Source organism: Glycine max, chromosome 2, assembly GCF_000004515.6.
Source record: "Glycine max cultivar Williams 82 chromosome 2, Glycine_max_v4.0, whole genome shotgun sequence".
Classification (NCBI taxonomy): domain Eukaryota; kingdom Viridiplantae; phylum Streptophyta; class Magnoliopsida; order Fabales; family Fabaceae; genus Glycine; species Glycine max.
This window is the reverse complement of record NC_016089.4, coordinates 3,513,193-3,540,160: the sequence shown is the minus strand read 5'-3', so window position 1 is coordinate 3,540,160 and position 26,968 is coordinate 3,513,193. Positions and strand designations below refer to the sequence as shown.

The window sequence follows — 26,968 nt, the reverse complement described above, 5'->3', positions numbered from 1 at the left end:
TAATTTTATATTATCATTTAATCATAAATTATAATTTAAATTACTTTTTAAAATAATTATTAGATGATTGTGTAAAAAAAATTTACACTATGCCTAAATTTTTTCAGTAAAAAAGGATAAAATAAGTTAATATTTTTTACAAGTTAAAATCAGTTTATACATTTTATTTTTTATAAAATCTTTCTTATTTAACTTATTGAATAACTGAAATATATAAGTTAATTTTAACTTAGGTAAAAAAAAGATTTTTTTAAATATTTATATATAAATTTATTCAAATAGAACTTAAATATTACTATAAAGTAACATAAATCAATGAAGACATTACTATTTTTTTGGATTAATAAAAACCGATAAAACTAAAGAATCGGAAACATAAAATACATTAATTATTTAACTATGAAATAGTGTTATGTTTTGTTATAATTTTTATTAAATTAATATTTTATAAAAAAATAATACATTGAATATCCTGAAAATTTAGAAACATTTAATACATATTATAATTATAATAATTATAAGTGCTAAATAAGACAGTAAAAAATTATTATTTCAACAATTAATTTTATTGAATAATTATAATTAAATAAATAAAATTTTAAATTTTTAACAACCCATTAACTTTAAAATTTATAATTAAATTTTCAATTAATTTTACAAAACATAATCAATATTTAAATAACAATGATATGAACGGAAAAAATAAAGAGAGAAATGTGGGTGCCCGTGACAGTAGCTGACCGTCGGGCAGCAAATAATGGAGAGCAACAATTGGGTTTTGGCGCCAAGTTTTCAGGGTATTGGGATCACCAACCACCAATAATAATATAATTAATCCTATGTTATTCTTCTCCCTATACGCTTAAAAAGTCTCATGCGATACACAGCAAAGCACTTTCGATTTCATATTTTCATTCGATTGCCCCCTTTTTTAATTTCAACACATACTATTGACTGATGTTTCCATCTGCATATTGGTTATGATTTTTCACCTTTATAAATGTATACACCATGTCCGGTTTAATTAGTTTTTAAAATTTCACAATCTTCGTCTGGGTAACAGAATAAAAACTTCCCCTAAAATAAATGGAATAAAAACTAACTATCACAAATAGTTTCACAAACCTTTTTTTTTTCTTATATATACGGTGTAAATAATAATAAATTTATTTTTTTCTACAAAATGTTTTTATTAGTGCTCTTAATTACTTTCTAAATAAATGAATTGTTAACATTTTTTTTTTTTGAAAAAATCTCAAAATCATTGAGAGGGTCGATATACTGTCAAGTTGTGGAATTCTAATTTTTTAAGTGTCACTGAGATCCCATAGGTTACAATGATAGTAAATGGTTCACCTGAAAGAAATAAGACAATAATGATAAGGATCACAACTCAAGGTAGAAACCCATGAAGCTGTGTTGTCCATCTTCGTAGTCATGGATGCTAGAAATTTAAGAGATGATCCATATGCTCATTGCCTAGCTAGGTAATATTTTAGGATAAAGAACGAATTAAGAGTGCGGCCTAACGTCTTGATTTAACAAACTAACTATTTAAGTTTTCAAAGTAACAAATAAAATGCTATTTTTAAGCAAGACGGTAGCTCTTTCTTAAGAACATACCATACAAAAACAAAAACACATTGTTTATACTAAATGTTATATAGTTTGTATGCCATACAAGAAAGACAACGTGCTTACAATCTTATATGACTTAGAACTTAGAAGTACACTCAAAAAGTTTAAAAAGCTAAGTCAATGAGATACAAGGCTACATAACTCATGAAAATACATTTCTACCTATAAGAAAGAGAATTACACTGTAGTATCTAATCAAAAGCAAATATATATGCTCATTGCCGCAAGATTTTCTATACAAGCTAGAAATGAGACATAAGCAAACTCTTTAATCTTATCCAAATGACTAGGTGAAAGATATTAAATGCCTCAACAAACATTTTCTCTCTTTGAAGGAAATAGAAGAATGAAGCTCTTTTCAAGTCTCAATAGATACTTTCAAAGACTTCCTATAAATATCAAGATGCCTTGTACAAGACAACAAAGTTGTTGAAGCTTAACAAACTTATGTTCTAATCTTGTAGCAACCTTTTGTAAATGTAAAATATCTGAGTGTAGAATCTTGAGCTTAACTTGTACATTGTCTAATAATAAGATGATAGAGATCAGTGAACTTTATCTTAACCAAGTTTTGTGTAACTGTGATTGAAACTACCTAAAGAGACTTTATTGGAAAGAATATTTGGATGTTTGCTTAAAGAAGCAAGTGAAATACTATTTGGGTTTGAGCATGAAAAGGCTAGTACATAAGAAGAATACTTATAACTTATTCAAAGTTATATGACTAGAAGTTGGGAGTATCAAGATCTAGACGTAATTTTGGGATGAGACGAACAATATAAAGCATTTTTTTGTATTTTTATCTTTATTTTCTTATCATATATGTGGTTAATCATGTTTCAAATTTTTATTTGATATTTTTTTATAAAAGGTTTTGATAAAGAGATTTAAAACAATTTTGCATATCATCTTATAAATTACGACACACAGTCCTTCAAAAAGATTTGTGAAAAATATTTAAAATATAATCTAACACGTTTCTTGTGTTTTGTAATTTTACATAATGCTTTCCGACACTAATGACTATTTTAGTGCCAGTCTCAAGGTCAATGCTTAAGCCACACGCTACTAAGAATTCAATACCTCCTTTTTTAAATAAAAAAATAGTCCGAATTAGCGTTGACCTAACCAAAGCCTTATTTTTTTTACTCTTTTTTTTTTTTTTGCATCCTCTTCCTCCGCTTCAACCTTCACTTTTTGATACAGTTATGAAGTTAGATATGAGTCTCAATGTTTACAGCCCCCATGACGCTCCATGCATGAAGAGCTCTCGTTCTAATTCAGAGCCTTGAGGGAGGGAATTTTTCATTGTCAAACAATCCCCCATGCTTCCTCCAAACCCTTGTTTGATTCTAATGATGCCCTTTGCATCTCCAAACACCCCAGCAAATATAGATAGATAAATAAATAACATTATTATTGGTTGGGGAGAAGAGAGTGGTGGAAGGTTCGAATTTCTTTCACTTATAATATTCTAATAAAACTAATAATTAATATTTATTAATAAATAAATAAATAAAGATAACATTATTCATTACATGATCAACCTCTAATTTTTTTTCCTTTCTTGCTTGCAAAAGACGACTATTTTGTGCCATTCTAAGAATGTTTCAGTAGCTTTGGTTCAACTTCAAGTCTATATGAGAGATTCCCATTCCTATTATTATTTATAAAAAAGATTGAGGAGCTAATGAGATGTTTTCTTGGGTAAAAATCAGACGATATGGATAAGAACGGAGTAATTAAAAACAAACGGCAACAGCTTTAAGCAACAAGGTTACTTTTAAATGCCCTATATTCCATATCTTAATACCTTTTTTTACATCTCGATTCCCATTGCTTTCCAATTTGGAAAAGAAATGACTTTTTATCCATCTGGATTGAAATGCAAAAAAAATTATCCTCACAGCTTGAAACAAGAAAAAGAAAAAAAAAAGGGCAAGGATCAGGCCAATTTCTAAAGAAACAAATTAAATGCAAATTCCAACACACCTTTGCAACTTCTTGAAGCATTAATTATTGGCCCATTGTATTTTTGCTTTTGTAAGAAATGTCTCCCACTGATTGTAGGGCATAATTTTCTCTGACGTATGGAAGATAAAAAGGGTAGAGTCCTCTAAGTTAAGTCGTTTTTTCTTCTTTTTTTTGGGGTGACTTTAAGTTTTTTTCTATTTACAAAGAGTTGGAATCAAATCCTATTATCCCAACTTCTTATTTAAGAGGGAAAATCCTTACCACCCATGCCAAGGTCATGAATTGATTATTAGTACTGACCTATAATTTAATGCTTTAATTAGTCAAGCTATAGGACAGGGAAGAAGGTCCAAAATGTGAAATGTCCAATAAGAAGACAGGGACGACGATTATAATAATATAACCAATAACAATATAGGAGGCAAATTTACTATAGGGGGTCCCCATTACAAATTATTTACGTAAAGGGGTCCCTTCTTTAACATTTTATGAATGAGGTCTCTTCTTGGGGTGGTGCCGCCAACGGAATTAGCGGCATAGACGTGCCGCCACTAACAGAAGCGGGAACCGCAGGGGGTGCCGCTATTGACAGCAGCGGGACAGGGGTGAGCGAGGGTATCGTCATTGGTACTGGCGGAACATGCCTACGTGGGCAGTCCCGCCATTGGACATAATCCAAAACCAGTGTACGTAATTACGTATCCATATTTCTTACCAAGAGTAGTATTTTACTAAGCTACAATATTAAGTCTACTATATAAAATTAATAAGTACGTATTATTTAGTATTAGTCTTAACAGAGCTCCCAAGACTCAATTCATAAAAAAAATTCATCAACAAAGAAAAAAGATATCAAATCCTAGAGCAATATATTTGTTCTCAATTGTCATAGCCTTATTAACACTTGGTAACATTGCAAATTCTTTTACTAAAGCTAAAAGTATTTTTCTTAGAGTCAGAACTATTTTTTTCATTCCACAAAGTGTTGGAAATTTTTAAGAGATGATGTGAAAGGTTTAACGTCACAAACTTGTTGGAAAAGACATGTAAATAGCATATATGCAATTAAACTAAAGTTTCAAACAAAAGAAATTTCCAACTAACTAAAAAGAATTCTTTTTCAACCATCTCAAATTACTATTTCAATTTATTTTTTTTTCATATTTTTTATAAATTTATTTTCAATTACTTTCTTAAAAATTATCAATGTTAAAAATAACTTTGTATCACATTATAAATCAATCATAAATCTAAAATATAATTTATATTTTTAAAAATAACTATATTTATTATAAATTTTAATGATGAAAAATAAATATTTATTTTGTACATTACACAAACTAAATAGTAATTTTAACTGTATAGTGAAAACAGTATAAAAAAATCATCAGTATTCCGAAATTATCATTTTCTTTCATTTTCACTTGCTCAACCACGTACCTTCTTATCGTTATAATTACTAAAGGCAAAAACCATGAAAGGGAAACCTGAAAATAATATTTAATAAAAGATAATGAAAAATAAGAAAAGGGATGATAGATAGATGAAGGTATCAAATCAAGTATCACTTTTGTTTACGTCAATAAAAGATTAAAATGTTGTTGCTTCTAGATGTCTTCATTCCCAATTGTCTAAGCAGCAATATTCTGCCGGTAGATGATAACTACATCCACTGTCTGAGAATCTTTAAATATTTGAAACCATCATCATATATATATATATATATATTAACAATAATTATAGGAAAATACACTTTGAGTTTGAAGGGTGTGCATCACATTATAATTTTCCTTTTCTCGAAGATGGAGTATATTGGAGTTTCAATTTCAAAAGGGACTACACTCTTCTGTATAACAACGTGTTGATTTCAGATCAGAAGGAATATCTTGTAACACTTTTATATATGTTTAAATATGTTTTTGTTCGAGGTAGATTTATTCTTTTAATTTTAGTTTCTTTAAGTTGATGTTCTTCTAATTTTAATTCTTGTAAAAAGAAAAATTCATTTTAGTCATTGTAACTTGTAAGTTTATGTTTTTTAATTTAGTTCCTTTAATGATTTTAATTTTTTTATTTATAATTCCCATAAATTCGAACTTACATGAACTAAAATGAAAAAGATACAAATTTATAAGGACTAAAAATGAGTACAATATCTTATAGGGATCAAATTTAAAAAAAAAAACATTTTTTGAAACTAAAATTAAAAAAAGTTAAACTTACAGGAATAAAAAAAACACTAACTTACCAAGACAAAAAAACATATCTAGACCTTATATATATCTATGTCAAATCTTTTTCTTAGGACATTTAAACACATGACGCAAAACCATCACATTCAAGACGATTGTTTGATTGCCAAGCATAAAATGATAAAAGTTCAAGAGAGATTAAATATACAGCCGAAATATTGTAAGTTCAGAGATGATATAGAAGAAAGTGTAAGGTTTAAGAATAATCTCCAATGAAGGACAAATAGTAGAAACGGAGGTTATGTTTTTTTTCTCTCCGAGGGATGGATGGATGAAGAACTTCCAAAAGCGCAAGAGTATAATGCAGCTTTTACAATGATTTTCTTACAACCTTGAATAACCTCTATCGTCTTCGTATTGCTCCATGAATTCATCATTGAACTTTTTGAAACTATCCATAATATCAGGCATGTCTTCCTCAGCTGGTAAAATAGTTGTCCTCAAATGGAACACCCTGTAAGCATAAGTTTGACATACACAATCATTAGAAAGTAGTAAAAGAAAACCAGTGGAATATGTGCTTTCTACATCATATATGTTGTAGTTCTTGAAGTTGAAGATATATATACTTCAGAAATATATATGGCCTAGCTAAAGCACATTCTCATTGCATGAAAACCATAGGAATAGGCATGTGGAATCACTCTAAAGAAAGGAAAAGAAAAGGGGATAAACATGAGAATAAATGTATAAGTTTGTACCCTTCTTTCTGACCAAATCCTGAACCAGGAACAGTGGATATGCCAGTGGCTTCCAAAAGCTTGAGGCAGTAGTAAACATCTGGAACCTTTCCAGCCTGTTTAGCAGCCTCTAAAGCTCTTGGCGGCAAGCGTATTTGAGGGAATGAATACATGGCACCTGAACAAAAACTTGAGGAATGACAAATGTTGTACGAGGCAATCAAAGATTGAAATTGAAGCACGAGAACATATGAAATTGTTTTGGAATACTATTGTTTATACCTTCAGTAAAATTACAAACCACATTTCTGCAACTGTTGAATCCATCAGTCATTATCCTTGCTCTTCTTCTCAGTGATTCAAGTATTCCGGTGCTGCAAGTTATAGGTAATTGTCAATTCTACATAATGACCCCTTTTTTCTTATGATTTCAAACATTTGGGAAGGTATGGGAGAAATGATGAATTTCTCATGCTCAAACATGGCCTATATAGAAAATCAAATTAACTTGACAAAATATTTGGCATTTATCAAATTAGTCTTGGCATGATTACCTCTCCCTAACAAATTTGTCATAAGAAATATCTCCAGGTTGAGGTGGATTGAGCATAACTCCCATCTGTAGAACAGGGTAAGAAATATGAATAATGAGGAAATGCCCAAGGAAAGAGAACAGTACTCACTCAAATAACACTTTGAACAGGTATATTAAGTCTAAATTAAAATATCTGAGAAACATTCAGATCCAACTCACAAATATTTGTGCTGGAACATTTGGACTAAGTGATATTGATGCAACCTTGTAGATCTCATCAACTGTCTGCAAAAGAAAATCAGGATAAAAGAAAAGCATCATCAGTGAAGCTATAGCAAAAATTGAAGAGGTGACAATTTGTATGAACACCTTACATGTAGAGTCAGAAGGTCCTACATCCAGACAAACAGGCAATGAGTGCAAAAAAAGTATTTTACAACAGAAAAGTTATTCACTTCACTATATTACAAGTGGCATCCATATGCCTAACCCATTGGTTAATGTGTAATAACCTAAATTTTCGGAGCATTATAGTCATCGACATATATTCAGGTATATTGTTAGTACTCTTTGTTCATGTTCAACAGCTTTTCTAACCCCTCTATTTTTGACATAGCCTGTCAATGGTTTAAACTTTGAAGCACTAAACTGGAACTAGATGCAATAAATCTTGACAGGTATAAAATCATTTATGTGCATTCATCTAACAGCTTGGGATAGTTCATTCATGACATAGTATGACCATAAGGCCCACAGTTTTGATCACTGTCAGTCTGCCACCCTCATTCTTCTAAATAAAAGTTAAACTTCAGCACAAGGTTGGGTGAACCTGATCATTGTTCATGCTTCAAGTGGAGCCTAAAGGTCTCTCGCTTGAGAGAGGGTGTGTCAAAAATAAAACCATTGATGAGTTTTCACCTCACATTTTTAAGCTTTTAGAATAGTTTATTCGTGACAAATTTGTACTGAAATTTTAACATAATGCAAACGTTGCAAGAAATACCAGTTTGAAATTCATAAAATTCAGTAACACAAGATATGAAAAGGCAAACCTCTGGAGGAATGTTGGTCATTTCAAAATATCCACCTCGCTGTCCACATTCACCATAATAACCTTTTGACACAGAGTGAAAAGAAATAAGCTGAACTTCCTTGCTTATAGGTGGCCCCAATTCCATCAAAACCTTCTCGTGTAGAAAAGTATATATTATTAGTTCACATTAACAACTGAGGCAAAATATCAGTTTACCAGCGCTGCAGCACAACAAGCATACCTTTCTAGAACTGATGAAGGGTCGTTCATCCTGATATATATTCGTCTGGTAAACCTCATCTCCAAGCAAGGCTAAATTTTCTTGATAGCAGAATTGCAAAACCTCTCTTAGATTAGCTTCACTAAGGCATTGACCAGTAGGGTTTCCAGGATTTATGATCACCATTGCTTTAACCTACTCAAAATTAAATTTATGATTTTGTTGCTTCATTCAAATAAAGCATTACATGAATTGATAAGAAAAGGTTTTGACAAATACAAAGAACATATAAGAAGGATGTTAAGTTTGGCCATCCAAATTTTAGCATAACAAAAATAATTCATCATTACATGATTTCTTCACTGGTAGAAAATTATTTTCAAGAAACAGCCAACATATTGTAAAATTTCATGTGGGAAGATAGTTCATCAATCAGCCATAAGCTATTTTGTTTCTTTTTCCCTTTTATGTTGCACAAAGCAACCAGCGAAGTCATTTCTAGTAGTCAACTTAGAAGTAGGAAGAGAAGTATCAACAATAAATACTTTCAATATGACAAGATTCACTCCCTTCACTGGCATTCCTAGTGTGTATGGCAATTGTTGTATGACAATTTCATATGGCACCAGTTCGAATGCTAGTAAGAAAGAAAAAACAAGATTCACTCCCTTCACATTGATTCAGCATCTTCCAAACATTTAAGTGTTTAGCTTTGTAAATTTAATGTTGAAACAGAGTGGAAACATAACATTGTAAAGACAAAACACATACAGTTATTCCTTTAAAGCGAGCCTGTTCAACTGATTGACGAAGTTCATTAACATCAAGACCCCAATTTGCTGTCTCTTCAAGGTAGTATGGAACAAGGGTACCACCAAGCAGAGCAATTGTTGCTGAGTAGAGTGGGTATTGTGGGACTGGAACCAAAATCTGGCAATAAGAAGTGTTGGGCAATTCTTTCAATGGCACAGTGAATATAGAAAACTAAGGTACTAATAAGAAAAAATATATATATTACCCCATCGTCTTGACCCCTGATGATAGTATTTAATATCTGCATCACTCCTTTGCTTGCACCATCAGTGAGATATATGAGCTCTGGATCACTGTAATGGAGCAAGAAGCAATTAATCCATTTGCCTAACAAATTAGAAACTAAGCTTAAGACTCCCTTTTAAAGAAAGATTTTACAAGATAAATTAGAAAACAGAAAGAGACTGTATAGAGTATAAATACGTTGGATAACCATCACGCCTGAGTATGAACTCAGCAACTTCCTTCCTCACTCCTGGAAGGCCACGGGAGTCACTATAAGCACCTGCATCACCATTAGTTGCAGTTCATTAGTCAAGATTCTCATATCAAAGAAAAGTCTTAACTCCTGTGTCGGTTATAAGTAAAAGAATTGGTAAAACGCCCAATGGTACACTAGTTATAGTAACATGTAAAATTTTACACGGGAACAGCAAGAAATTTTGCAAGCTAAGAAGAATGCTGCTGGGCATAAAAACTTAACATGCTCTCAGTAAAAAGCAATTAATATGGTTCAGACTTTGAAACATTTCTTTTGCTTCTGCTGTTGTTTTATCAGATTAAGTCTTCAATTCCAGGCGCATTTTCATGTGATAGATTGAAAGCGGAAGACCACTAATGATATATAAAAACTTGCTGATGGTTAGATATAAAATCATTCGTGATTCTACACCAAACAGTTTAAAATTTAGGGATAGTTGATTTATGAGAAGGTAGCAGAACTCTATGACTGAGTTGTCAAGAGTTTGTTCCCTGCCACGCCATTTTATATACGTATGTGAATTTCAGCACAACGTAGAGTGGGCATGTGCATTTGTCCATGCTTAAATCCCAAAGTGCACTTGGGTGTGAGGGGGCGTGTTATATATAATATCATTTATGATCCTTCACCTAACATTTAAGCTTTTGAGACAGTTTATTTATAACAAAAAAATTTCCCTAATATTTTTTAAGTGCAGCCATCTTTTTGGGGCAATTTCTTCTTTGGTCAACTAAAACTTCATCTGAGATCCTTAGGCAAGAAAAACAAAGGATAGTAAAATGGAAAATTCAGCAAACAGATATGAAGTTACCTTAAAACTATGACTTGTGTACTCAGTTAATGGAAATTGTCTAAATATTTCAGAAAATTGTTTTAACAAGAGAAAAACACATAGAATCTGTGTTCAGTACATAATTTTTATTTTTCATAAACCAAGTTTTAGTTTTCCCCATGTTTCCTAGGAATTTTGAATAAGCTGGTTTTACACACTAAACATTAAGCAACTGATAAGAGTACAAGGATTCCTAGTGCATGAAGCTCCTAGGCTCAAGCAATGTGAGGTTTTGGGAGGTCCAGATGTATGAGGACCTTATCCTTGAAAGAAGAGAGGTTGTTTCCACAATTAAAACATGCATGTTGGCTACAAGGTTAACCTTACCCTCATTTCAAGGCTCCCCCCACTATGCAACTGATAAACTACATCTAACTAATTTTATCATGGGCAGTATACAACCAAAAAAAATATATTTAACAAATAATGTAGTTTTTTGTTGCCAGGTATTGCTTAAATTATTAGACTTACCAGTATCGCTACTTAATTTTAGGCATCAAGAGACAAGAATAGGGTAAAAACTAAGGTTGCAGAGCAATACTTTTAAAGCAGATCAAAATATGTAAAATTCTACCATGTTATAAAACAAAGTAGTTGACATATGAATACCTAAACCACCCGAGGTCAATGAAAGATAGTGTTTAGCTCTTGCAATTGCATCAGCAGGGAATAGCAGTCCAACATTAGGATCATCAAGTAGGAATGGAGCTTGGCACAAAGCAACAACCTGCAACCAAAAAAATGTTGTATGTTAGCATAATCAACAAATAAAATAGCTTAATGCTATTTAATTAGATAAGGAGTATGTTTAGCTATTAACATAATAAAAATTACAAGATCCAGTAAAAGAAGAAATATGACAATTATGTTAAACCTGGCGAGGGAAGCTCAGTGGTTTCTGTCCCAATGCATGCGGGTTGCCAACATTAGTAAAGATAATCTGCCAACAATTGAAAATGAGTTACTGTAAATATGAGTAGGGAATTTGACTCCTCTAAAGTTAGCAAATGTGTAGTGTTAGTAAGAGCACATTTACTGTTGATTTGAAGTTAGTTAAGCTATCATGGTAGTCCAATTCAAATCAATGTACTCTTACTTCTTCACATTACACATTTGTTCATTTTAGAGGAGCTAAATCCATGACTAAGTACAGGAACACACATGTATAGATGATGGCATGAATACAAATATATTTTATTTGTGTAATTTGGCTTGAAGGTAATGTAAGCTGACAGTATTCATAATAAGACTATGTTTGCATAGACATCATGGGTAATGATGCTCGCATTTTTATGCAAATCCATTTTCAGGATACGCAAATGCAAGTTGGCGATAATAAAAATATAAATATGTTTAAATTCAAGCAGCTAAAGAGTTTAACAACAACTGATTTGCTTTACGGCAGATACTTCAATGTAAAAAAAATTAGAACAACTACTTTGCCAACAAGCCTTTAAGAACAAAAACTGGCTATTATAAAGTGCTTACTATTAAGTTTCAAATGAAAAACATGTAATAAGTAACATACTACCACTACTATGATGGCCATGTAATAAGGATCTAAGACACAACAACAACTTGTTCAACATGGTGCATACTTATGGTCCCCTCTAAAACCATATAGAATCAACGAACAATTTGCAATAGCAGGCTTCAAAGTTACTTTGAAAACCCAATTCTTTATAATACCAGATAAAAGACAAATTCAATAGAAGGAATTTTTTATCAAGATCAATGTATTCCTCCAACCAAAGGGTGCAACGTGTAAGTCAAACAAATATAACATTTTGTAAATGACCTGGAAAATAACTTATAACCCACCTTTTTGCCCTCTTTCTGAAGTTCAGAAGCTCGAAGGTATAATTCACCTCTGACAGCATATTGACTCTTCTTCACGTTTTCATTTATTGACCCATAGTCTAAAGGCTTTGGTGGCATGGTGAAGCAGAAGAATTCTTGCAGATATTACAGAATAAGAAAAAAAAATCAATTGCCAACCAGAACAGTTCAATGAGGGAAAAGGGAAAATAATGAGAACTGTCACGCAGACATGCCTCGTGAACAAAGCACCATAAGATTACCCTATTCTACTACATGTGAAGTGTTTCGGTTAAGGAAATTAGATTTCTTCAATAACAGAATTCAAGCTAACTAGTGAAGTAAAGACTGACATGTAGACTCAGCTCCATAATTAGACTTCTCTGATTTAATCATAACTTCATCAAATATGTAGACTCAGAATACTTAAAGGAATATAACATATGGCTTAACAAATGCAACACCAACCAGTTTGCAAGATAATAGAGAAAACACGGTTAAACCATAACAGTGAAAAAAAAAAAAAAAAAAGCAAAAGCTTGTGCACTGTGCACTGTGCCCTGAGGAATCTGTGTTCACCCCTAGTCAAATTTCTGCAATGAAACGATGAAAAAGAAAATAGAAAATAGAAAACAAAAAAAGGGTCAGATTCCTGAAAAAAAATCCCTTCAAGTTAGCGACCAAAAATCATTTTTTTAAGAGAGAGACAAGAATCTAACACTAACCCAGTTGACACGAAAGCCAAAAAATTCGATTTTTAGTTTTTTACCGCAAGTGGGTCATTTAGTGTTGTATTCATATAGATCGAGTGCAGTTGATGAGAAATGATTGTTACCTGTGGAATTGGGTTTGAAGGTTTTGTGAAGCGTAGAGTGTATCGTGGATCACTTGCAATCGAGACCACCTTCGCTTGATTGAAGAAGAGTGTTCGGTATGGGAAACACCAAGTAGTTGTAGTAGAGAATGTCATACACTTATACGTGTCTGACAAAAGAGTGTGAATTTTATTTGTCTGTAGTGAAGTGTATTTGTGTGGCAGTGGCGGTTGGTGGAACGTAATGGCAGCACCAGAGCCACTGAAAAAAGTGCTAACGGATTATCGAAATTGAGATTTGAGATGGCTATATTAATCCAAAGGGATAATGCTCTCGTGCTTCAATTGTGGCCAAGCTTTGGACTACAAGTCTCTACGTAGATAACACTGGCCTTTGGCTTCTGCACGAGTTTGATTGAAGAGTGTGTGTATGTGTCATTGTCTCTTTGGGGAGTGGTTCTTGTTAGTTCCTTTTGATTGTTTGGATACGTGCCATATTCACAAAGATGTTTCTCGGGCAATCTTGAATTCAGTACAACTTTAGAGAAAAAAGAAGGAGTGAATAGACAATTTAGTCCCTGAGATTGTATCCATTTTACATATTAGTCTCTAACTTAATGTTGAATTCAAAATAGTCTCTATCTTTGCATAAGTGTTGCAAAATAATTCTTCCGTTAAATTTGATAGTAACGCCGTTAGTGAGGTCAATTTTAGTGATACGTGGACTATCCAACGTGGCACTAAAGGATGACGTGACATGACACGTGGACGTGTCTCCTAAAAGATGTCACGTATGATAACAAAACGAGTAAATAAACAATTTAGTCTCTGACTTTGTACCCCTGTCGCATATTAGTCCCTAACTTAATGAAAAATTCAAAATAGTCTTTATCTTTTGCATAAGTATTGCAAAATAGTCCCTAACTTAAAAGATGTCAGAAATCGTGCTTAAAGTGTCCATGCATTGCAAAGGTTGTGCCTTGCATGATTTTTGGCGGCACAGATTCCTCCTTGGATTCTTTGTCATCTTTTGATTCCTCTGGTTTTTTTCTCTTCTTTCTTTTCTTCTTCCTCTGCTTTTTTCTCCTCCACTTTGTTTTCCTCTGGTTTTTTCTCTTCCTATTCAAAACACACAAAAAATCAAAACTCAGAATGATACATTGATGGTAATTGAAGAAAAAAAAGGAAAAGAGAATGGTTATGCATACCTCACCCATTGGTGTTGACGGCTACAGAGATAAGGTTGTTGCTGTGAATTTTTTGTTCTTTTTATTTGTGCAAGTGTGTGAGGATTCTTTTTCGTATATATGCCTCAATTGGTTCAGAACCATCAAATTTGAAGAAGCCACTAATTCTATCATCATCAAATGACGTGACACTAAAATTGACCTCAGTAATAGCGTTACTTAAAAATTTAACGGAATGACTATTTTGCAATACTTATGCAAAAGTTAGGAATTATTTTGAATTTTTCATTAAGTTAGAGACTAATATGCAACAGGGGTACAAAGTCAGGGACTAAATTGTCTATTTATTCGTTTTGTTATCATCAAATGACGTGACATCTTTTAAGAGACACGTCCACGTGTCATGCCACGCCATCCTTTAGTGCCACGTTGGATAATCCACGTGGCACTAAAATTGACTTCACTAACAACGTTACTTTAAAATTTAACGGAAAGACTATTTTGCAACACTTATGCAAGGATAAAGACTATTTTGAATTTAATGTATTTGTTTAAAATATATATTTATTTTAATAAAATAAATAGATTTATGTTTTTTAATGTATTTGTTTAAAATGCTTTTGTTTAAACAAATAATTTTATATTTATTTTAAGAAACAAATCTTATATGCTTCTTAAAAAACACTTATATAAGACATTTTATTTTAAAGTTAATTTTTTAAGTTGAAACAATCTCATCCATTATTATTTGGAGCCCCTAAACTTGAAAAGGTTATTATACTTACTAAACACAAAAATAAGTAAGCAAATGAATGATTTCAGTCACAATGCTCAAGTTAGTTAATCATACAATTAAGAAAATAAGGGGAAAAACAATTACAAAGGAAACATTTATTGAAGAATCAAATAAAAAAAAATCGAATATTGTTAATAAGCTAATAGAAAATCAATTGCACAAAAACACTAATTGAATAAAATAAGAAAAATCAATTCCAAAACATATAATATATGTCACAAGTTACAACCCATATTTTAAGTTTACAAAATAATGATGAAAGAAATGGTTTTGTAAAGATAATGAACGTAGATCAATACATTCAATTTGGAGTCGTCTTTTTTTTTTCAATCAATTTAACAAACTAATTTTGCATTTTGTTGCTTCTATTTACTAATAAAGATTGAAAATTTATCAACTCCATACATTATTGGTATATAAGTGTTCATTATGTAAAAGATTAAAGAAAACAAGATTTTCTAATAAGAAACTTATAATTTAAAGATTTTAAAAATCGAACCTATAACACCCCAATGAATCATATCAGAAAAAAAGGGATTCAGAGGCTGTACAAGTATGAGACTGTACAGTTGATGATAATTTAAAAAGAATTAATTGGTACTACCTATACAAACAAAATGTTTATACTTTTCAGTAACCCGTCACTTAAGAACTCCACAATTAATCATGTTCAACTTGAAGTAGTTATAAGACGAGTGACTTTCTGAGATATTTATCAAAAAACATGTGAGTGAGAACAAAACACGCTGAAAAAGTTTTGTATTGGTTTGTGGGGACTGTTATTAATCCTGAAAATTAGTCGAAATAGATTTTCGAGATCTCAAAAAGGGCTACCTACGAAGAATTTTGACCGATGGAGGGTTATGATCAATGAAGAGTTTAGTGAAGTGCCACAGTGTGAAGTGTCGTGGTGTGTGAGCTGTCGAGAAGTCGATAATCAAGAATGCTACAAATGATATAAGAGCAAACTTTTCTTCTAATATGGTGTGGTTTGAGGAAGAATTAGACGAAAACTGGTGGACATGTAACACCTCAACGAATCACACATGAAATAGAGGGATCTGGAGGCTGTGTAAGTATAAGCTTGTACAATTGAGAATGACTTAAATGAATTAATTGATACTACCTATACAAACAATATGCATATACTTTTTAATAGTCTATCACTTAAGAACTACATAGTTAAGCTACTTGACTTGAAGTAATTATGAGATGAGCGACCTCTTGGAAAGTTTTGCAGAAAACGTGAGTGAAGACAAAACATGCTAAAAAATCTTGTGTTTTGTAGGAACAATCATTGATCCTAAAAAACAACCAAAACAGATTGTCGAGTTATCAAAAAGGAATACCTATGAAGGGTTATGATCAACAAGGAGTTGAGTTGTCATACATAAAATATCATAGTGTGTGAGCTACCAAGAAGTCAACAATCAGAAATGTTATAGGACCAATCAGTAGGTGACTATAAAAAATTGGAGCATTTCATAATCAGTGAAAATCGATACAAAATTGGTGTTAAATCCAAGTTGAACATCTTTTTAATTTTATTTTTTTTACTTTTTTTAATTTTATTATTTAATATAAAATATTTTTTTAGATAAATAAAAATACATTTAAGATCGACTATTGGCTCAACTATTATTAATTTTTATGTTATGAAACATATAATTTAATTATTTATATTTTTTAAAATCCTAATTTTTTAATTATATATTATTTAAAATATTATATAATATTAAAAAATATCAAACCGGTTTACTACCATCTTCCAAATATTTTGAGAGACAATCAAATCACCAATTCAATTTTTAAAAACATTGATAATTTATGCGAAATCAGACAATCAAAGAACAACATACAAACATCAACATTGTTGAATACAACTTACAATAGATAATTATTTTGAGAGAAATTACATAATCTATCACAAATTACACACATATCACTTATCTAAAAGCAACCACTTTGTACTAACAAACCCTTATCTTAGTACATAAATTTGATTGTGTAAAAAATCAAAATCATCATATATAAAAGTTAGAATACATAACCAAAAGTCAATGCACTAAGACATTAATTTACAAAATTCAGTTAATAATGACAATAATTAAAAAGACATGAGAAGCAAAAGAGGCAGCATATAAAACATAACAATATTAAAAATACTAATCTTAGTTTTGTCCTACGTGTTATTCAATCAACGGGAAATATTTTTGATGATGGGATGACACTTAAAAAGAGATCTACACTAGTACAAGTAGGATTTAGAAACTAATTCAATCAAGTCTGAAATATTATTTATTGTTTTAACTTTTTGTAGAATACTAATTAACTAATATAGTATCGAACTACGTAGCAAAGTATTTTCCACCAGTCCCCAAAAGCGAAAGCGATCTTCCAGTGAACAACCGGGCGGTTGTCGCCGACAATGGCGGCCACGCCACCCCCTCCGTCTTTCTCGCTTCATTCAAACAAACCCTCTCACTCTCACTCTCTGCTTCGCCTCTCTTCCAACGAAAACAGAACCTTTTTCTCTTTCAATTCGAATCTGAGGTGCGAGATCAAAGGCTTCGAGAGCCACCGTGGCTGGACCATCGAGCGCGTCTCCGACATGAGCAAAGACTCCGCCAATTCTCACATCACCAACCCTTCTTCTCCCTTCCTCTCTGTCTCCTCTGTCACCTCCGCTTCCCAATTCCCCACCAAAAATGCCAAAAGAGTCGTGCTTTTCTACTGCCCCGAGACCAAGGTTCTCGCCGAGAAAATCGCCGCGCAAACTGATTCCATTGAACTTCGTAACATCTCTTGGGGGTTCGTTGCTTTTCCTTCACATTGCACTCCTCGCCATGGATTCGTTTTTTTGTTCCTCTATTCTGCTGTTTTGGTTTCGATTTTGACCAATGTGGTGGTTTGTGTGTGTTTTTCGTCTGCCCCATTTGGGTGAATTGCTGTTTTGTGTTGGAATTCATGTCTTGGTGGTTGCAATTTTGGAACTTGGAAATGCCCATTACGGTTATACTTGTCTCTGTTTTTCATCAACTTCGAGTGCCCCCATTTTGCTAAATTGCTCTGTTGTGTTGGAGTTGATGTAACCGTGGATGCAATTTTTGGAACTTGGAAATGGCCATTACGGTTAGAATAATTCTAAGACAAATGATTTAAATATATCAGTTTATCTTCAAAAAAGGGAAAAATGGAATGAATTGATCGCAAATTATTATAAGATTTTCCGATTTCGAATTCCCTTAGGGCTAAGCACTATCCTTGCACATTGATTAAAAAACTAAAAGAATAAATATTTTTAGTGTGGTGTGCAAAAATGCGTTGTTCATTATTTTTTTTATGTTCTCATGTGATTTCCATAATAAATATTTTTTTTCTTTTAGTTTCTTAAACAATCTCTCAAAGGATACTGGTTTACAACATCCTAATTCTAAATCACACTACATCCTCCTACTTACTTTGTATAAGTATTAAATGCGTATTATATTTCCAAGACACTAATTGCATTACTTTTTCATTTACTTTGTGGTAGGAGCATTTCTTGGAGGATGTAGCATTACTTTATGCTACCCCATTGTGAATCTTGATGCCTGAGATTATCTGGGTTGTTTATTTTTTATTTTTCTAGCTAGTTTGTGTTATGAGTGAATTGTATGATTTGTTTCACTGAAGTACTCTGTGCAACTGAAACTTCAGCAAGTTTCCGGATGGCTTCCCCAACATTTTCATTCCGAATGCTCAAGGAATTCGTGGGATGCACGTGGCTTTTCTAGCCTCATTCAGTTCTCCAGCTGTGATTTTTGAGCAGATTCCTGTTATTTATGCGTTGCCAAAACTGTTCATTGCTTCATTTACCCTTGTCCTTCCGTTTTTCCCAACGGGAACTTCAGAGCGTATGGAGGATGAAGGAGATATTGCCACAGCTTTTACATTGGCCAGACTTTTGTCAAACATACCTATTTCTAGGGGAGGACCTACCAGTCTGGTGACATTTGACATTCATGCCTTGCAGGTCTAATATGGGTGGAATTGCTTTTTACAATTTTTTCCCCATTTTTTGGTTGGTCCTTGTCATGTTTTCCTTGTCTTTCTTTCTCAGCTGTGAAATTCCTGGCTATAATATTTTATTATTTGTTCTGATTCAGGAGAGATTCTACTTTGGTGATAACATTTTACCATGCTTTGAGAGTGGCATACCATTGCTTAAAAGAAGGCTCCAGGATCTTCCTGATTCTGATAACGTGAGGATTTCATGTATATGTATTTCTTTTATTTGTGGCTCTGTTTTGATAGATTTTTTTTAATAGTTCTGGTTTTTCCACAGTATTCTTTTGTGAATTTTTGATGATGGAAATTATGTTATGGCTTAAGCACATGAGTAAAACTCAACTCAAAAGACTATTCTATTTAGTGGGAGAGATTCATAACTTAGTATCACACCGAGCTTCATATTCTACTCAACATGGGAATCGTAACAAGTTACTGATCTTTCATCTTGCTAGTTATAAAAGTGGAACAGACCAATATTTATATTTAATATATAATAATGGAAAAAGTGAATGAGAATCACTGTTTTTATACTATCTCAAATTCAATGACAACTCTGGTTTTCTTCTTTCTCAGATATCAATTGCTTTTCCTGATGATGGTGCTTGGAAACGATTTCATAAGCAACTGCAGCATTTTCCAACGGTATTGAACATAGTTAATCTAACGATGTTTCTCAAATTCAGCAAAAGTTATAAATATCAAACTGGTACTAGTCTAGTGGCTACTAGTTTGAACTTTGAAGTCTGAACGTAGACTAACTTGCTACAGTGGTTCCATCTGTTAGTACTTACACAATGGATATGATATGCAGATAGTTTGTGCAAAGGTTCGGGAAGGAGATCAACGGATGGTTCGTATTAAGGAGGGAGACCCTAGGGGTCGGCATATTGTGATTGTTGATGATTTGGTTCAATCAGGTGGAACTCTGATAGAATGCCAGGTATAAACATCTGTGTATGTGGATTCTTACATGGCACAAAAGGCGAAATTTATGCTGTTTTATTTATTGTAGCAAAGGTGCTTTCTCTTTATATCTTGTTAACTTGGTAATTTGCCATCTTTCAGAAAGTCTTGGCAGCTCATGGAGCAACGAAGATTAGTGCTTATGTGACTCATGGGATTTTTCCAAATAAATCATGGGCACGCTTTGGACATGATAATGGGGGTAATGCTTGCTTTATTTTGTTCATTAAGCCAAAGTTCATTGCCTGCTCTTTGTTATAAAGGAAAATATGTTCATTTGAAATGTTTATAAATTAATACTACAAATTGATGAACTTGTGCTGATATCAACTAGGTGCGACATGTTAATCTGTTCTCTTACATTAATTTGATTTAATTGAATTTCTTGCAATTTTTTTCTTCTTTTGAGTGGGCCTTAAGTTCTTCTATAAACATGTGGCCAGATGTCAGTTAACTTCAAGATCCGACTGGCTTGAACCCTTTAATTTATTGTTTAGCACAAATATGCCAAACCTAGAACGGATATCCAATCACCTCTCTTTTAGACCATTGGCCATATGTTTACCATGATTTTGTTGTTATAGTTATAGTCAAGTTTCTAGTTTTTGCCAAGGTCTAACTCTTGTCAGTACCTGTTCCACCACTTGTGAGTGGAATAGGCATTTAGATGGCTTATCATTCATGTCTGGTTAGTTATTTTATATGGAGGACTGGAGGATATTTAACATATTAGGAAGAACAGTTGTTCTTCTCACTCTATTATGAAACCATTCTGTCTTGTGATTGAACCTTCACTCACAAATATAGTATTGCTTTCAGTAACCAGTCATTACTGTATTTGGTTAAAGGAGATATAAGGTTAGGCCAGTGATTGGGGATGGGTGAAGGGAGAAGGGGGGGGAGAGCTCACGGGTTCAAATCCCTCCCACTGACATTTCTAACAAAATTAACAAATTAACATTTGCCTTAAAAAAAAAAAGACTATTTGGTTAAAAGGAAAGAAGAAGATATACTTCCATGTGTTAATAAGGCTTTTATTTTGTGTGTCAATCTAATATTTGATTTAATGGCTTACAATTTACACTTTCTTTTCTCACCTTGGGCCATTTCTGACTTTCATGCACAGGGCATCCAGAGTCTGCATTTACTTATTTCTGGATCACAGATTCATGCCCCTTAACAGTGAGAGACGTGATGAATAGGCCACCATTTGAGATTCTCAGCCTTGCAAGCTCCATATCTGCCAGTCTCCAAATCTGACGGGAACATACTGTCGTCATTTTCATTCCCTGCTCAAAATAAAATGGAGAAAAAAAGCGACCCGGTTAATAATAATAGTCAAAGTTGAGCTCTTAGGCTTTAGTATGCGGCTTATAGTAACAGGTAGACAAGGGAGTAGAAGACTGCACAAATTGTTTCATCTTTAAAAATATCTCCCCTCAACATTATCATCTAGTTTTGCCAAGGTTATTGCTGCGGCATCTACCTGGGTTGCTTTCATCTAGAAATTGCTGCTTAGTGGTAGTCCATAGAATACTGTTGTGTTAAAAACAATGTACTCTATCTTATGGATTTTGGTAGTTTCAATTGTGTGTCTCATCCTTACTCTATCTTTTCAAATTAAATAAATTATGATTTCAAATGTCCATCTTAAAATTTTTGCTAAAGAACCTTTTGAAGATCCAAATTGTCAAGTACTGAAAGAATGCTTCATTTTAGTTTAAAGTTGTTTGAGGTCCTAACATTACAGTTTATAGATTTTAATTCCTCTTAGGCTATGTTTGATTTGCCGGTGGGGAACTTCAAACTTAGTTTGGAGAGAAAAATGCTTCACATTATGTTTGGTTTCTCATAAAAAATATCAAAATTTTGTTTGAGGCTAAAATTTAGACTCAACTCAGTTTGGAAGAAACAACTATTTGATACTTTTGCAAACTCAAATGAGTTTGCAAACTTAAGTTTGACATACACTTAATTGACAAGAGGTGTAAAATGAAAAAGAAGGATTTATCCACTGTTGATTTTAAAGTAGCTTAATTAAAATTAAATAGATGCATTCTTATTTTATAAAGTCACTAACATTGACAATTAAATAATAATTAGAATTTAAATTCATACGAAGTGTGGGTAACTCTCATTTTCTTAATATTTTTAGGAAAAATAAAAACAGATCAATCGAAAAAAAAGAAGTATAAAAGGTGATATAATTTAAAATTTAAATGAAAACATTGAAATGATAAGGAGACTTTTTAAATTTTTAAATGTTTACTCATTATAATTTAAAATAAAAAAGTCATGTGAATAGTACTAGATGTAACGTCATTTTAAGATTTTTTTTAAATTAGCTTATGATAAATTAAAATTTTTGTATTAATAAGAATATTTTTTTTTAATTTATTAATAAATTTTTTATAATCTAAAACCAAATTAAGATAAATAAATTATGTGAAGAAAAGTGAGGAAAACTATTTTTTTTTATAAAAAAACTTCAAGTAGTTGTGAGTGAAAGTTCCTCTCAAAGAGAAAAGACTAAAAGAGACAGTGTGAATAATGACCTAAGTGAGAATTGAGAGAGTGAAAAAAGTCGAAGTCTCGTTTACTAAGTTGTGTACTTTAATTTATATATAGAATAGATTATTTTCTAACATTTTTTAATTAAAAATTAACAAGACTAAATCAAATCATCAAAAACACAGTCATCAACTTATGACTGCCAACTAAATTCTAAAATATAGAAGATGTATCTATAACTAACTATGAACAAATTAATTAACTCATCAACTATCTAACTATTTACTATCATAATAATAACTGCAGCAACAAATAATGTACTCTTGAAGCACCGTGTGTTCCCAAGAATCCCAACAATAAGTTCTCACCAAAATGCGTCCATGATTTAACATTTGCACTTGTGCTTTAGCAATCTATTCTTCGACCTTAAGCTCTCCCTTAGCTCAGATCAAATACAAGACTGCTAGTATACAAGACAAGTATCAAATAACAAGTTTAGCATTTGATTCTTAAACTAAGCCACTCATTACTTGTCCATCACTACAGATACAAGTGTAATTTGCAATTCTTAAACATTTTTTTAACAAAAGAAAAAATCTTGATTGTGAATGTGAATTGCGGCTGATACCTTCAGGCAGCAGCTAAAACTAGGAATCCTTATCTCGACTCATCAGTTCTTCCCTATCTATGAAACGCTCAAGCAGCTCTTTCTCTTGCAAAACCAAATAATCGTCAGCCTTACCAAACCATTCGTACCTTCGTTTTGCTACATAATTGTAGACACCATCTCTGAGTGGAGATGGAATCACGCAGAGCGCACTAAAAGCAGAGTAAGGTAGTGGCAAGTGCGACAGTACTCGCAATGCAGCTGCAGAGTCAGAACTCACAATGAGATTGACACACAAAACCACGTAGAAAGCAGCAGAGTGGTGAAAATATAATTGATAAATGCTCATTTGTGAATTGTGATGTATACTAGTATGCCAAAACCAAAGTTATGCAGTAAAATAGTCTAAACAATGTAAAAAATAAAATAAAAATATAATGAATACCACTGAAGTAAATCAAATGAGAAAGAACATCCTAACCAGTGGATCCCTGAGAGTAAACATTCAGGCCTTCAACAAACAGAATGCGGTGCAAGACATCCTCTCGTTCAAGACCACAAGCTCTCAGATAGAGCTCAGCAGTATCAGACTGAACGCAACAAAATTTGATCTTTCTGTCCTTGTCTGCTCTGATTACCCATTTTACTCCTGTCAATGCAGAATTATATAAAATTGTAATACAAAACACAAGTCTACATATTAAAAGTTGTACTATGAAATTAAATGAAACATAAAAAATTAGAAGAAACTTGGAACAATGAATAAGATAGTCCAGAGTAGGGATTGAGGGGGAGTGGCAAAGATTTTTCTGACAAAATGAGGTGAAACTAGTTTTTACTTTGCTTTTTGCCCATGCATTTTTTTTCACATGTATGGAAATTAATGAGTGATGACAAGCCAGCAATGCCAGATTTTAAAAACATTAACAAAGACCCACAACTAGAAGTGTTATAATTTTATAACAACTAAAACTTAGTATAACACCTATAGTTTCTCGTCCAAGTCTATCTTATTCAACATTATATAAATAGTTTCCTTCCCACAACTAAACCTACCCACAAGAAACTACATAAATTATACTCTAGTCTTTAAGATTATTTCCACATGAAATGAAAATAGTTTAGTGGAAAACTCACTGCTCAGCTGAAATAATCCAGCAAGTTGACATTGATTATCAGATGCTAATGTAATACTACAAATGTTCAAAGGATGAACAGACAAGGGTCAGCAATTTATCCAACATCATCTAAACATCTTCAATCCCTATTACACAGGGATACTCAAATTGTCATCTACCATGGATACCAATTAAAGTGAACTACATTCTTCAACTCCTCAGCTAAGAATACTCTTAGCTATATGTCTCCCTTCAAACACAAGGCTGTATAGAAATGCAAAAAATCTGAACAAGTGAAACTAAATCATTACGCACAAACACACACAAAGTAAGTACCATTTAGCATTCTAGGAAAGAAACAAAAGGTCTGAAAGTTCCAAACTAATAACGACCATAAAACAAAGAAAAATCCACCTCACATTATAAGACAAAAAAAAAAGAGACCCTTATAGGAGAGTAACAAAATTCCAAAAAGAACTAGAACATTTGTCACCTATGTTCAAGGTTTTAAAAAATTGTTCATGACTACAATTTCAGCCACATCGTCAAGGTCTTTGGAGTCTCTGCAAAAGCAATTGCGGCTTCACGGAGATATAAGGTTGGTTGGGTGGTTAAGAAAAAATAGGAAACGAAAGGTAAGGGCGCGATTCCTTCTGCTAAAAAAAATCTAAAAAACTAACAATTAACATCTGTGGACAAAAAAAATAAAATTGCGGCTGCATCAGCTGCATTTGTCTACAATTCCCCACAACATCAAGGATCGTGATGAAACTGTGACCACAATAGCAATTTAAAACCTTTCCCATGCTAGCAGACTACTTAGTTAATTTCCTTAAGCATTACATTTATTAACATTTGTCAAATGGCCAGATTCTTAGAGCAGCTTAGATACATACCCATTAAGAAAGGTGCCATTTTTATTCTACCCGAGGCAGCGAACAAGCAAAAGAACACACACCCACGAGTTGGATCACACGAAAAAGTGAAAAACAGAAACCCCACCAATTGAATAGAAAATGCAAGCAGAGTGATGATCCTGAAGAATGAAGAAATGGGAAAGGGAAATGAATACCTCGGTGGCAGAGGTGAGAAACGGCGTCGTAGAGAAGCACTCTGGGCTGAAGCAGAGTGGGGGTGGTGACGCCCTTCAACACCGAAGAAGAAGAGTTGAAACAGCGCAACCCATTACCCCACCCTCTCTCTATTGGCGTCTTGATTAAGCTTGCGAGTCCTCTCTTCATCCTAATGTCCATTCTTCTTCTTGCGTGTCCCCTCTATATGTAGCAAAAAAGTTTCAACCTTCAACTTTGTGTTCAACACTCTGTTTCGTGTTCTAACAAACTCAATTGCTGGCCCACTTAGAATTTATTATTATTTGAGGAAATATACAATTTGGATTGGAAAATTCTGTTCCCTTTTTACTTTCTGGTCAATTACAAAAAATTAATTTTTAAAAGAGTGAGCTTATTAATTTAAGTAATATTTACGTCCATATAAATGCATATTTTGTTATTAATTAATTATAGTTAAAACTTATGATAAATAGTAAAAATAAATATATTTGAATATATTAAATTTATGATGGAGAATTTAAACTGATATAAAAATATTTTTAATTATTAATAATATTTTAAAATTTATTGAAATTCAATTTAAATACAGAGATAAAAGAATGTAAATTGAAAAAACAGGCTATTAAAAAATTAAATATATAAATAAAAATAAAAGAATCTAATTTGAGGTGGCTGAGGGTAATTTTTAAATTAGTTGTAGAAATAATTTGTAAAATGCATGTTTGAAAGGAAGAAAAAAGATACTATTGAAACTTATAAATCAATAAGAGCAAGGGGAAACCACCGATAAATCATTAAATCAATACTCTCAAATGATTAGGGGCTGCTGATTCTATATCTTGTTCTTCTAACCAAATTAATCAACTCTTCATCACTCTTCAGATGGGGTTATTGCCAGTGTGCCATTTTGTATGGTGTGCTTCTTCCCTATCGGATACATTTACTTGTGAAAACAGAGAAGATTGGGTTGTTGCATGGATAAGAATTTCACATTTGAGCACTAAGAATACACACAAAAGATCGTGTTCCCTTAGTAAACCTTTACTTAACTCCTTTCTAGTTTGAAACAAGTCCTATTAGTTCGAACCATACATGGTTAGCAAAGGCCCGGAGAAGAATTGGCTTAGTAACTAATAGAAACACATCCAAGTAAAACATCTGTGAAAAGATTACAACGTGTTTGAACTCAATTATTAGTCTCAAGTTTGAAGAGTACTGGATAAACTCAACTGCTGCATTAAATTTGAAACTGTTAGTTCTTGTTTGGAGATTTTAGAAGCATCTTACACAAGTCAGAGCCCCACATTCGTCAGAACACTGACAAGCAGCTAATGCTCACAGTATAAAAGTTGAATACTTAGACGTTTCAAAGCATACCTTTCTCGGCCTTTTGGCTAAGATCAAGTGTAGTATCTGTTCTTATCAGTTTAATATCTGATATGTGGACCATTGGTTCACACGATATTAAATTTATTTTTTGAGGGAGAGGGTCCAATGCAGTAGCTTGCTACTGTGGCTCTCTAGTGTCGCTCTTGCCTTGCACTACAGCAAGGGCCCTGGCGCATCCCAC

The 26,968-nt window shown here is 32.6% G+C and overlaps 3 protein-coding genes and 1 non-coding gene across 7 annotated transcripts; 2 read left to right on the top strand and 2 right to left on the bottom strand.

The window, feature by feature from the left end:
* Window positions 1-6,020: 6,020 nt before the first annotated feature.
* LOC100787173 (glutamate--glyoxylate aminotransferase 2) lies at window positions 6,021-13,598 on the bottom strand. 2 transcript variants are annotated; one of them, XM_014764769.3, is made up of 15 exons: window positions 13,112-13,509; window positions 12,856-12,869; window positions 12,280-12,413; window positions 11,333-11,398; window positions 11,068-11,185; window positions 9,569-9,650; window positions 9,351-9,438; window positions 9,104-9,262; window positions 8,354-8,527; window positions 8,132-8,263; window positions 7,299-7,364; window positions 7,099-7,163; window positions 6,827-6,918; window positions 6,566-6,722; window positions 6,021-6,318 (listed from the first exon to the last, which is right to left on the bottom strand). In XM_014764769.3, the coding sequence occupies exons 3-15, from the start codon at window positions 12,394-12,396 to the stop codon at window positions 6,189-6,191; spliced, it is 1,446 nt and encodes a 481-aa protein (XP_014620255.1). In that variant the 5' UTR covers window positions 12,397-12,413; window positions 12,856-12,869; window positions 13,112-13,509; the 3' UTR covers window positions 6,021-6,188. The 2 variants fall into 2 exon arrangements, with proteins under 2 accessions (XP_014620255.1, XP_003519649.1); XM_003519601.5 differs by lacking the exon at window positions 12,856-12,869 and having other exon boundaries at window positions 13,112-13,598.
* A 3,762-nt stretch (window positions 13,599-17,360) lies between these two features.
* Window positions 17,361-21,676, top strand: LOC100783631 (ribose-phosphate pyrophosphokinase 4). Of its 2 annotated transcripts, none has more exons than XM_003519751.5 (7): window positions 17,361-17,884; window positions 18,773-19,088; window positions 19,222-19,317; window positions 19,700-19,768; window positions 19,938-20,066; window positions 20,192-20,291; window positions 21,216-21,676. In XM_003519751.5, exons 1-7 carry the CDS (start codon window positions 17,502-17,504, stop codon window positions 21,347-21,349), a joined length of 1,227 nt encoding a protein of 408 aa, XP_003519799.2. In that variant the 5' UTR covers window positions 17,361-17,501; the 3' UTR covers window positions 21,350-21,676. The 2 variants fall into 2 exon arrangements, with proteins under 2 accessions (XP_003519799.2, XP_040866640.1); XM_041010706.1 differs by having other exon boundaries at window positions 17,390-17,884; window positions 21,225-21,676.
* LOC100306334 (uncharacterized) lies at window positions 21,322-25,663 on the bottom strand. Of its 2 annotated transcripts, XM_041005638.1 has the most exons (4): window positions 25,398-25,635; window positions 23,689-23,856; window positions 23,229-23,468; window positions 21,322-21,378 (listed from the first exon to the last, which is right to left on the bottom strand). In XM_041005638.1, the coding sequence occupies exons 1-3, from the start codon at window positions 25,576-25,578 to the stop codon at window positions 23,248-23,250; spliced, it is 570 nt and encodes a 189-aa protein (XP_040861572.1). In that variant the 5' UTR covers window positions 25,579-25,635; the 3' UTR covers window positions 21,322-21,378; window positions 23,229-23,247. The 2 variants fall into 2 exon arrangements, with proteins under 2 accessions (XP_040861572.1, NP_001237192.1); NM_001250263.2 differs by lacking the exon at window positions 21,322-21,378 and having other exon boundaries at window positions 23,183-23,468; window positions 25,398-25,663.
* A 1,108-nt stretch (window positions 25,664-26,771) lies between these two features.
* Window positions 26,772-26,968, top strand: LOC113000937 (U2 spliceosomal RNA). Its single transcript, XR_003266233.1, has one exon. It is a non-coding gene; the product is annotated as a U2 spliceosomal RNA (small nuclear RNA).